This window comes from Engraulis encrasicolus, chromosome 18 (assembly GCF_034702125.1).
Source record: "Engraulis encrasicolus isolate BLACKSEA-1 chromosome 18, IST_EnEncr_1.0, whole genome shotgun sequence".
NCBI classification, from domain to species: Eukaryota; Metazoa; Chordata; class Actinopteri; order Clupeiformes; family Engraulidae; genus Engraulis; species Engraulis encrasicolus.
This window is the reverse complement of record NC_085874.1, coordinates 45,590,192-45,602,691: the sequence shown is the minus strand read 5'-3', so window position 1 is coordinate 45,602,691 and position 12,500 is coordinate 45,590,192. Positions and strand designations below refer to the sequence as shown.

The 12,500-nt window shown below is 45.7% G+C and overlaps 1 protein-coding gene across 3 annotated transcripts in view; it reads right to left on the bottom strand.

Annotated features, from left to right (window-relative positions):
* mark3b (MAP/microtubule affinity-regulating kinase 3b) overlaps positions 1-12,500 on the bottom strand; it is a 131,407-nt gene that overhangs the window by 51,817 nt on the left and 67,090 nt on the right. For all 3 annotated transcript variants that reach the window (XM_063223690.1, XM_063223691.1, XM_063223692.1), the window contains exons 5-6: positions 7,526-7,591; positions 6,726-6,796 (exon numbers count right to left, since the gene is read on the bottom strand). In XM_063223690.1, the coding sequence (XP_063079760.1) occupies positions 6,726-6,796; positions 7,526-7,591 (137 nt within the window). The remainder of the gene's footprint in view (positions 1-6,725; positions 6,797-7,525; positions 7,592-12,500) is intronic.

Sequence of the window (12,500 nt, the reverse complement as noted above, 5' to 3'; positions counted from 1 at the left end):
AGAGAGAGAAAGACAGAGAGAGAGAGAGAGAAAGACAGAGAGAGAGACAGAGAGAGAAAAAAAAAGAACAGTGAAAGGCAAATTATATGTTGTTTGAGTGTGATGAGCACATCGAGTGGGTTGGACAGCAGCTGTGTGAGAAGCCAATTAGGCCCCATCGCATCGACCCCGAAATGGGCTCATTTTCCCAGAAATCCATTGATTTGAACTGAACAGGGTGTTCGTAGGCAGAGAGGAGGCAGAGAGGGGTGGGGAGTGGTGGAGGGGCATGTAGAACAGATCTGTATATCTATAGGCCACGTAGCCCTTGGTACAGCATACGCACGGCACATGCACTTACTGATCGTATACACAAATATGTTAAGAAACACACGTACACACACACACACGCGCACACACACACGCGCACACACACACACACACACGCACACGTACACACACACACACACTTCCATGCACATGAGTGTTCATTCACGCACAGTGACAGATATATACACTGAGTTCTTCACCTCACGCACGCACGCGCACACAGTGTAAGTGCTTTGCCGTTAACCTTTCCATTAACCATTTAGGTATAGGTGGGTGGCTTTAGTGGAGAGTGCCCAGAAAGGGTTAGGTGTTGGGAGTTCAGACAGGCGACACGGAAAGTACAGTCGTCATCACAGCACAGCACTGTCCATGCACGTGCACCAACACGCTGTGAAGATGGAAAAGAATTCTAAGAAATTCTAAGAAGATATCTAAAAAAAGTTGCTGCTGTCCAGGTATATCATTAGAATGGTAAAAACAGTTTGAAAGCCAGCGTGTTTATATATGGATCCTAATCTTTTATTTTCCCCTTTTTTCTCTCTTTCCTTCTTTCTGTTTTCTTGATGTACTGTCATCTTGTCTCATCTATTTTCGGAAGGCTTCGGGGCTGTGTGTGTTGTACACTTGGTGCCATGTCTCGTGCTTTGTTAAAAGAAGATATCAAATATTCATACTTGGAAAAAGGGGAAAAAAGAGAGAACGCAAGAAAAAAAATACAGTACATACATCTAGATTCAAGATACTGTGAACTTCACTTTTCCCATTCTGTACGACCTGTGTACCTGTGTTGTACATTTACACGGCCGTCATCACTAACTCCTAGGGGACTTGAAAGCACTCGTGAGAGGGCCTTGGCAGTGTGCTGTGTATAGATTGAATATGGAAGTAAGGAAGTACTATGGGAGTGTGGAGCACTGACTGAGGCGCTCATATATGGGCAGTGCATCTATAAAAGAGCTTTTGAAAGCAGGGAGGACGAATGAAGAGTTCTTGATGGGTTCAGCTGATGTTAAGTGTGCGTGTGTGTGTGCGTGTGCGTGTGTGTGTGTGTGTGTCTGTGCGTGTGTGTGTGTGTGTGTGCGTGTGTGTGTGTGTGTGTGTGTACGCGTGTGTGTGCGTGTGTGTGTGTGTGTGTGTGTACGCGTGTGTGAGTGTGAGTGTGAGTGTGAGTGTGAGTGTGAGTGTGAGTGTGAGTGTGAGCGAGTGTGAGCGTTTGTGAGAGGGAGAGAGAGAGAGAGAGAGAGAGAGAGACAGAGAGAGAGAGAGAGAGAGAGAGAGAGAGAGTCACGTCTGGCTGCAGATAGGCAGTGCTAGGATGCTGTAGTTGTGGTGGGCTAACGTGCAGACGGTGACTAAATTCAGGCTGCAGTGACCCGCCCCAGGCATTTCGATCACGTGGCCGATCCCTGAAGCTGCTTTAATATTGCACAAAACAAGGATGACAACAGAACGGCTGTTCTACGCATATACGTATTTGCATGAAATGAAACGCCAACACGTGACTGTCTAGCAAATTAAAGTCATATGTAAACTAACTGAAGCCTTTTTTTCTGCTATCAACTTGATTATTTATTTGGGAAGCACTCCGAGGAAAACAAAAAAATTAGGGCTGTCACGATGAATCGTGTTGATCGCAATTAGATTAATCAATTTCTTATCACGATTAGCATTTTGTCATTTAATGGTTAACAAACACCATTGAGCTAGCCTGATCATCATCGACTTTCAAATTTCTTAGAGACTTGCTCTGACCTAAAGCATAGTAGCAACGCTGCTCTGAAGGTGCTGCCTCACTAGGAGGGTGCAGCCTGCATTGAGTGGGCGTGTTTCGATTCCTCTTATTATATATCCAACCTCTTTGGACTTGCTCTGACCTAAAGCATAGTAGCAACGCGGAGGTTGCTGCCTCACTGGGAGAGTGCGGCCTCGCTCACCATTGACTCATCGTGTGATGATGTCATCATGAGGCCACGCGCACAAGGGAGGACATGAGTTAGGACAATGGGACAGAACCCAATGACATTGGATGGCAAGAGAGAGGTGAAGGATGGGAGTTCGGACAATGCACCCTAGTGGTGGAGGATGGTATCTTAAGATAATGGAATGCACCATAAAGACGGCCAATGGGAGCTAAGGTAATGGAATGCACCCTAGAGGGGGAGGAAGGGAGTTAAAATAATGGAATGCACCCTAGAGGTGGAGGAAGGGAGTAAGGATATTGGACTAGACCCTAGTGGTGGAGGATGGGAGTTATAATAATGGAATGCACCCTAGAGGTGGAGGAAGGGAGTAAGGATATTGGACTAGACCCTAGTGGTGGAGGATGGGAGTTAAAATAATGGAATGCACCCTAGAGGTGGAGGAAGGGAGTAAGGATATTGCGATAGCCATTGGCCGACCCGGCACCCCTCTTCATCCTCCTCTTCACCCCTCTTCCCCGCCTGCCATAATGTAATCAGTGATGGGCAAAACGGATTGATTAGTTACGACTAGAGATGCACCGGATCCTGATTTTTAGGATCCTGCCAGATACCGGGCTTTCACTCCATGCAGCGATTGGGGTTGTGAAAGACTGACTGAAAAGCCTAGGCTACGTAAAAAGTAGAGATGCCCCAGATCCTGATTTTTAGGTAACTGCCGGATACCGGATCCACTGCTTAAGATCCTTCCGGATCCGGATAGTCTGAAAAACCCTATTATCCTGCCGGATCCAGAACCGGATCTTGGATCCTGTACATCTCTAGTTACGACCGAGGGCCACATTCCCAAAAGTCCTTGTTTTATCTGTGCAATTCAACCAGGTGATCATTCAACCAGCAAAACACAAGTCATTTGAAATATGTGGCACTGGATTGTAACCAATGAATCAATTTTGCCCAACAACGGTCATAGTGCCTCCTCCGCCCCATCCACATGCACTTGTCACACCACTCAGATGCAAACACTGCTCAGCTCTCCCGTCCGCAATCCGCAATGGTCTGATCACTAGACCCTGATGCACACATACTTACATTCTTTACACAACTACACTAAGCATACATTATCGCTTTGCTCTCCCCCCACAATATTTCATGCTGTTTGGTCTCCAAGTACACCCGTCTCCCTCTCCCTCTCCCTCCCCTCTCCTCCTCTTTTCATCACTCCAATCTGATGCACACAGGACCGCATCACCATAATCGGTCATTGTTATTTGGCCTTCCCTGCACCCCTCCTCCTCTCCACTCCCCTGCTCTTTCTCTCCTCTCCTCTCCTCTCCCCTCCTCTTCCTCTCCTCTCCTCTACCTCGTCTCCTAACATCCCATACCCATCCCCATCCCTCCAGCCTTGCCCATCTCGATGCACTGATCACTCGACCCAGATATGGAGTTTCCATGGCGGCAGCAGCATCAGCAGCAACGGCATTATGGCGACACACCAACCCACCCGACCGACCAACCACTGCTGCCCTGAGGAGAAGGGGGCGGGGCAGGGCGCAGTACGTCTGTCTGACTATATGTGTGTGTGTATGGAGGTCTATATGCCTCTCTGTGTGTGTCTGGAGCTCTATATGTCTGTGTGTGTGTGTGTGTGTGTGTGTGTGTGTGTGTGTGTGTGTGTGTGTGTGTGTGTGGAGGTCTATGTCTCTGTGTGTGTGTGTGTGTGTGTGTGTGTGTGTGTGTGTGTGTGTGTGTGTGTGTGTGTGTGTGTGTGTGTGTGTGTGTGTGTGTGTGGGGGGGGGTCTATATGTCTGTGTGTGTGTGTGTTTGTGTGTGTGTGTGTGTGTGTGGGGGGGGGGTCTATATGTCTGTGTGTGTATGTGTGTGTGTGTGTGTGTGTGTGTGTGTGTGTGTGTGTGTGTGTGTGTGTGTGTGTGTGTGTGCGTGCGTGCGTGCGTGTGGTATATGCCCACAGGACAGTGTGGCAGGCATCAGAGACAGCTGATGTAAGGGTGTATAATCACAGTGATGGGCGGAAAGTGTGTGTGTGTGTGTGTGTGTGTATGCCAATGGCAATGTATGCCAAGTGTGTGTGTGTGTGTGTGTTGTGTGTGTGCGGGCATTTGTGTGTGTGGGCATGTGTGTGTGGGCATGTGTGCGTGGGCATGTGTGTGTGTACGCGCATCAGTGTTGAAACATCCAGGTCAAGCGAGAAGGTTGTCTAGGAATCGGTTGAAAAAAAAACCAAATCTTCGAAAAACACATCACATTGTTCCCATTCACAATTCTTCGCCCTTTGTCTTTGTCTTGACTCTTCATCCTTAGACTTCCCATTGAAGCTCTTGCCATCCAAGTCCTACAAGTTAAATCTTTCCTTTAATTCCGAATTCAGAGGTGTTTCACATGGCGTTTTCACATGGGAATTAAGCTTTATTCAGAATTGCCATGAGTTAATTCTGAATTAAATGTCTCATGTAAACTTAGCAGCTACTGTATGTCCATAGCACTGTTCATCTTGTTTAATAATCTCTACGCTTAGATGTCTCATGGTAAAGAAAGTAAAACTACTGACAACAAAAACTGTAGCTAGTAGAAAGCCTGAATGGCTATTAACTCTCGAAAACCACTAGCCACTGTGGTCGATGAGCAAAACGTCGTACGCCGTATCTCCAGTGGCACGCTGTAATAGCCATTGAAAAGTTAATTGCCATAGTACTACAGTATTAAGACATAACAGGGGGCCTTTAGTAACGCACCACGACTTGGGTCATTGCCATTCTGGTAACAGCACATTTATAACGCTGTGTCTTAACGGGATAATGTCAAGCCCCGTCCTGAGTGTGTGTAGAAGAGTCTGGATGTGTGGTAGACCCTGAATGTGTGTAGAAGAGTCTGGATGTGTGTGGGAGAGACACTGTGTGTGTGTGAGGTCCTGTATGTGTGTAGAAGAGTCTGGATGTGTGTGGGAGAGACACTGTGTGTGTGTGAGGTCCTGAGTGTGTGTAGAAGAGTCTGGATGTGTGGTAGACCCTGGGTGTGTGTGGCAGACCCTGAATGTGTGTAGAAGAGTCTGGATGTGTGGGAGACCCTGAATGTGTGTAGAAGAGTCTGGGTGTGTGTGGGAGACACTGTGTGTGTGTGAGGTCCTGAATGTGTGTAGAAGAGTCTGGATGTGTGTGGCAGACCCTGGGTGTGTGTGGCAGACCCTGAATATGTGTAGACGATTCTGGATGTGTGGTAGACCCTGCGTGTGTGTGGCAGACCCTGAATGTGTGTAGAAGAGTCTGGATGTGTGTGGGAGACCCTGGGTGTGTGTGGTAGACCCTGGGTGTGTGTGGCAGACCCTGAATGTGTGTAGAAGAGTCTGGGTGTGTGTGAGAGAGACCCTGGGTGTGTGTGGTAGACCCTGGGTGTGTGTAGAAGAGTCTGGATGTGTGTGGGAGACCCTGGGTGTGTGTGAGGTCCTGAATGTGTGTAGAAGAGTCTGGATGTGTGGGAGACCCTGGGTGTGTGTTGGAGACCCTGGGTGTGTGTGGTAGACCCTGGGTGTGTGTGGTAGACCCTGGGTGTGTGTAGAAGAGTCTGGGTGTGTGTAGAAGAGTCAGGATGTGTGGGAGACCCTGGGTGTGTGTGTGAGGTCCTGAATGTGTGTAGAAGAGTCTGGATGTGTGGGAGACCCTGGATTGGGGTCATGGTAAGGTCGGCGTAACCCATATTAGCCTGGGGCGACATACACGCTGCATTCAGTCTCTTATGATTTACGTTTTGAATTGAAAATGTGGGTATGTTAGAGCTGAATGAACACATTCTAATGCAAAATGATGGTCCTAGCTTTTAAATGCACCTCATTTCATATTTGTATGTGCTGCGAAGACTGAGATATTTAGGTTTTAATAGGCAGAGGGCACCTTTTCCCAAAAAGGGCTTAGCTAAAATGGCTGAAACAGGCCAGAGGCGATGGGGAGGCGAATCTGAAGGATGTAGTCGTTCACACTTGTTCAGGCTGACAGAGAACCACACCGATGTCCGTTTCCGCACCTAATCAAAAACCAATAGAAACGAAAAATACCCTTTTTGAGATACATTTTTCCCTGCTAACCGTGACGACAACATAGACGTCAGCCAGGGTAAAACAAAAATATAGAACACAAAGTACACAACCCGGTACGTACTGATACAGGAAGGCAGCAGCACCACTCTGGGCAGATGGAGAACAGCAGCAGGGCACAATATCTAAGACAGTGCAGAAAACAATGATACTCACACTCTCGTTAACCAATGCAGTGCACAGGTGAACATTGTCAACAGGGTCTTAGAGTCAATGCAAGTATCAAAGAAAGAAAACTGGATTTCCGGTGTGTGTGTGTGTGTGTGTGTGTGTGTGTGTGTGTGTGTGTGTGTGTGTGTGTGTGTGTGTGTGTGTGTGTGTGTGTGTGTGTGTGTGTGTGTGTGTGTGTGTGTGCAGGGCACAATTGAGCACACTGCGGTAGCGTACGGTACCTGTCTAAATTTAGCCCTGGCCTCTTTCTCCTTCATCCTCCCATGTGCTACGAGGTAGTCGAAGACCTCACCTGGAAAAGAGAGAGAGAGAGAGAGAGAGAGAGAGAGCGCGAGAGCGAGAGCGAGAGCGAGAGAGAGAGAGAGAGAGAGAGAGAGAGAGAGAGCGAGTGAGAGCAAGAGAGCAAGAGAGCAAGAGAACGAGAGAGGAGGCACAGAGATGTGGAATAGGGGTAAAAAAAATGTCTTGTTACAACTCTTAACTTCTGAAGAGGAAAACTTTCTCCATCTTTTAGGTCAAGTGTTCCACTCGCTGCTCTTAATGGTACGGTGAGAACCCTCTCACTGGTGATCTGCCAGGAAGGGACAGGCTGAAGAAACCTATCAATAATTTAACTTTAAACTTATAAATAATCAATAATAAATGAATTGTTGTGAGACGTCTATGTCAGCCCAGGGGTTAATTTGCCTGTGGGGGGTAACAGTTTCATCTACTGGGGCTGTAGAATTAATCGAAAATAATAGAATGTTTGTTTGTTTGCATATATGGCAAATTAAGCAGCTGTGGCTATTTCATGGCCAGTACAGGTAACAAAATTCACTTAAAAATCAATAACATAAATAATTAAATACATACATTAAATAAGTTTGGTCACATCGAAACATTTTAAAAAGATCAAAACCTAAAGGTGGGACCTGATAAAAAATACCAAACATAGTATCTTCTTTCAAAAACTACTGTCTTTAAAAATAACAGAAACACAGAAAAGGCTCACTGCAATATCAAGGACATCTGTACTTACCTCCGCTTGCATATTCCATGATCAGGTACAAGGTCTTTTCTGTCTCTATGACTTCAAACAGTTTTACTGTGGGAAGAGACAGAGAGAGGAAAAATAGCAAGAAGACAGAGAGAGGAAAAACAGAGCAAGAAGACAGAGACAGAGACAGAGACAGAGAGAGAAATAAAAAGAGAGGGGGGGAGACAAATAGAGAGCAAACATCATTATAAACAAGACTTGGGCTCTTTATTATAATAGGTTGTTGTACATGAACAGTATGAGTGACCAACCGCCCCCCGCTTGCGTGTGCACATGGGTCAAAGATGTGCAAAATTAAATTGTCATTCAGTGTAACGGATACCTTCTGCTGACTGTAACTGTAAAATAACATGATTTTTAAATTGTTTCAAGTGAATGGATGACAGCCGAGGCTTTCATAAATTCACTGGAAAAAAAATGAAATAAAGAGTCATGTTTTTTTAGAGTTACAGTCATCAGAAGGTATCCGTTACACTGAATGACAATTTCATTTTGCACGGCTGTGTCCATACATAGCATTGGCTGTGTCCCACAAGTTCAGAGACCGTCACACAAAATCAATGCTTGATCAGGAAAAAAAAGAAGAAAAAAAGAAAAATGCTCGCTGTCTCTCTTCTGAGCCCCAGGTAGTCACAATAGTTCCAACACCCTCTTGCAACAGCAGTAAGAGGGTGGGATAACTCCCGGTTCTCTGCTACTTTTAACACTTTGCCCTAACTGCAAACAGATAAGATCCATGCCTTTATTACACGATATGGGGCCGCCTTCAGGGGTAGAAACCATTTACAGTAGCTGCTCTTCTCAGGACAAAGGTCTGCTGAGGTGGCATCATGTTGAAGGAGAGGAGGAGAGGAGGAGAGGAGAGAGAGAGAGAGAGAGAGAGAGAGAGAGAGAGAGAGAGAGAGAGAGAGAGAGAGAGAGAGAGAGAGAGAGAAACAGTGGAAGAGACAGAGTTAGTGTGTGTGTGTGTGTGTGTGTGTGTGTGTGTGTGTGTGTGTGTGTGTGTGTGTGTGTGTGTGTGTGTGTGTGTGTGTGACCCGGCTGAACTAAAGACGTGTGTGACAGACACGTGTGTATCCGCGTGTGTGTGTGTGTGTGTGTTTTACCATCCATTTACTTGTAATAATTTCACTAGTTAAAAGGGTACATTACGCTCCAAGTTGAGACTTCACATACAGTGTGAGAAGGGAGGAGCCTCCTTCACAACATCTTTATCACTTCAACATCTCTCTCTCCCACATCTCCTCCGTCATCATGACCCGGGCGAACTTTAGACATGTGACAGACACGTGGTTATCAGTGTGTGTGGGGGAGTGGAAGAGAGCGAGAGAGAGAGAGGGAGAGAGAGAGAGAGAGATACACAGAGAGAGAGATACACAGAGAGATACAGAATACACAGAAAAATATACACAGAAAGAGATACACAGAAAAAGATACACAGAGACTGACAGAGTTCCCATTCGTGTTTGCCAATCCAATCTCCGTTCTGAGAAAGGCACACTTTCACACGTCCAGTCGAGCGTGTGGTGTGCACACAGTCCAAACAGGAGAAAGGGGGGGAACAAAGAGGGGGGTGGCCCTGTTAGCACTTAAGTGGGAGCTGACAGGCTAATTTGCCAGCGTCCTCCTTGGCGGTACACATAAGCGGTGAAGGACTGAGCCTGCAGTACAGGAGTTAATCCGTCCATCCATCGCCACGTCCAGAAGCCCATGTTTTTCTTGACACCTCCGTCACTGTTGGCACGAGGATCGTCCTCAGCTACACCCAAGGTGTGTGTGTGTGTGTGTGTGTGTGTATGTACAGTGTGTGTGTGTGTGTATGTGTGTGTGTGTGTGTGTGTGTGTGTGTGTGTGTAAGTCGCGTGCCTACAGTGCGCTGACCATACGGTCTCTCACTCCGCGCTCCATAATCCAGCTGTCAATACAGGCATTCTTAAATTTGTCATTAAAGCTAGGCTCCAAGTTCTCCCTACTCAATATAACCTTTCTCTCTGGTACCCAATGCGCCATAAATCATTCTGCCTGTTACATACTGACGAGACTATAGAATCTACAGCGCACATCATGAATGCCTGTATTGCTTTTAAAGGCCTGTACACCGCCCGTCACAACCGCATTGTGGACATTACTTCAACAGAACTGTGCAAACTACACGGGCCAATACATGTACACACAGACAGAAAAATCAACCCAAACTGGTTTTCCCATTTGACCACCAATGATGTTCTGGACAATGTTCTTAAAGACTGCCCTAACACCCCTGACATTGTTCTTGTGGATGAGACTCTAAAAACCATCACAGTTGTGGAAATAGGATGCTGCTTTGATGCATATATGGACCTGTGCTTTGCTGAAAAATGTGTTAAGTATCAACCAGTAATTCATGCATTGACAGTAAGTGGCTACAAAACATCCATGGTGGCACTTATCTATGGTAGCCTTGGACATGTTCATAAATTGTGTGTCAGAGGTTTGCAAATAGCTGGACTAAATAAGAAGAAAGCAAAACAGATAGCCAAGTATTGTTCAATATCTGCAGTTATAGGCAGTCTGCATATTTGGAGGAGGAGATGCCACTTGTATCCCTGAATAGGCTTCAGGCCAGTATAACTTTTGCATTTATGTAGAAGACACATTATTGCTACTTTAATATTGTTTGGGGCGCTGTATTGTTTCTCAATAATTATTGGTCCTCCCAAATAAAATAATCAAAATGTGTGTGTGTGTGTGTGTGTGTGTGTGTGTGTGTGTGTGTGTGTGTGTGTGTGTGTGTGTGTGTGTGTGTGTGTGTGTGTACATGTCCATGCGTGTGTGTGTGTGTGTGTGTGTGTGTGTGTGTGTGTGTGTGTGTGTGTGTGTGTGTACATGTCCGTCAGGCTTGTACGAAATTCCGAATGGAAAGAATTTCAATTCAAAGTAATGCCATAATACGAACACTAGGTGGTGGTATTCCATGTACTTTCAATGGGTGGTGTAGATTAAATTCAAAGAAATTCAAGGTAATGGCATCACCTAGTGTTCGTATGATGGCATTATTTTGAATTGAAATTCTTTCCATTCGGAATTTCGTACAAGCCTGATGTCCGTGCGTGTGTGTGCGTGTGTGTGTGTACGTGTCCGTGTGTGTGTGTGTGTGTACGTGTGTGCGTGTGTGTGTGTGACAACAGTCACATGGGCAACACACAAATCAAACTATGGCAGCCCAGGAAAGAGAAGAAGCAGAAGAGCTGCGAGTGTCCAAGTCATCATAGGGAACACGAGTGCTCTGACAGCCCATATGGGTACCAGACACTAACCCATTTAAAGTGAAACTGTCCCATTTTTGGAAATAAGCTCATGTTACACCTCCCCTTGAGTTAAATAATAGGGTTTTACCGTTCTCCTGTACTTTCAACCGTTCTCTGGGTATGGCAGTGCAAATATTACCTCCAAGCTAGCAGTAAACATGGAGTCCTATGAGACCAGCTGGCGGCTAACTGTGTACTTGTCTTACGATCAGCTGACAGTGTGTTTGTTTGGATTAGGGCTGCACGATATTAGAAAAATATGCGATACACGATATCATGACTGCAAACCGCGATATCGATATTACTCGCAATATTTAATATATATATTGCCATTCTACACTTCATCATGTATAAAACAACGGAGAGCAATGTGTTTTTTTCCAACATTATTTTTTATGAGGAAAAAAACATGGCTAATATACAGCATCAACTTAAAATGCCAACGTTTTTAATACATTTTTGTAACCTTTTCAACAAATTTGCTTTCATTAAAAATTAAAAACTTTTTGCGATGCGCAACTTTTGCGATACATGTATCGCAAGCCGTGATATCACGATATCGATACATTTTCGATATATCGTGCAGCCCTAGTTTGGATCAAATTTGTAGTGGGTTCTTGACAGGTTTTTAGTGTTTTTCAGTGAACAACACAGTCTATCTGCCTCATTAGGTACACTGTAGTAACTGGTGTAACAGCTATGTAATAGCATAGAGCTTGAAAGTCCCGCCCCTTACTTCCGCATTTCACGGGACCTAAGCTGACCATCTAACAACATGGTAGCGAGGAAATATCTTCTGATCTCAGTCATTATATGCGCTGGGCTACAAATATGCTGTTTAAGAGGCTAGATAAAGATTATTCATGCAGAAGTATCAATGTTTTGTTCCGAGGCCGTCTGCATGAAAAATGTGAAGAAACACAGCTTTCTAAAAAGTTTGAGGGTTCGTACGAAAAAGTTAACAAAAATATCAGAAACAACATATGTGGAGCTCGTGGCACAACTCGAAGGGGATCGAAATATCATTTTAATGCCGCCATTGGATTACATACTACGATTTTCGTCTAAAAACGCCGTTGAGGTCCCATGAAATCGGGGGAAGTGACGTCACTTTCAAGCTCTATATGCTAGTGCTGTACTTTTACTTTTGACAACTCTGCTTATTCAAGGCAACTAAAAGGGTCCAGACGAAGACAGTCGATATGTTACCGAGGTTCTACCGTCAAACTCAGCTAGTTGGTATCCGATACAATAGGATGAACACACACAACCACACCACACAGACAAAAACACACTGTGTCTGCGATCTTCAAAATGCGTGGCACTGGAGGGCTCTCCACAAACACACACACACACACACACACACACACACACACACACACACACACACACACACACACACACACACACACACACACACACACACACACACACACACACACACACACACACACACACACACACACACACATGGTTGCAGAGTCATGAGGGTGGGAGCGTAAGCAGACACACAAGCGCACACACACATACACCAGGGAGTGAATGGGGGGAGGTGTCGGGTCTTGGTGGGCAGAACTGGGTCAAGGCCTGGAGGCACAGCAGAATAGCATGATGAGACTTGAACCCCAACCCCCATACACACACACATCCAACCCCCCAACACGCACACA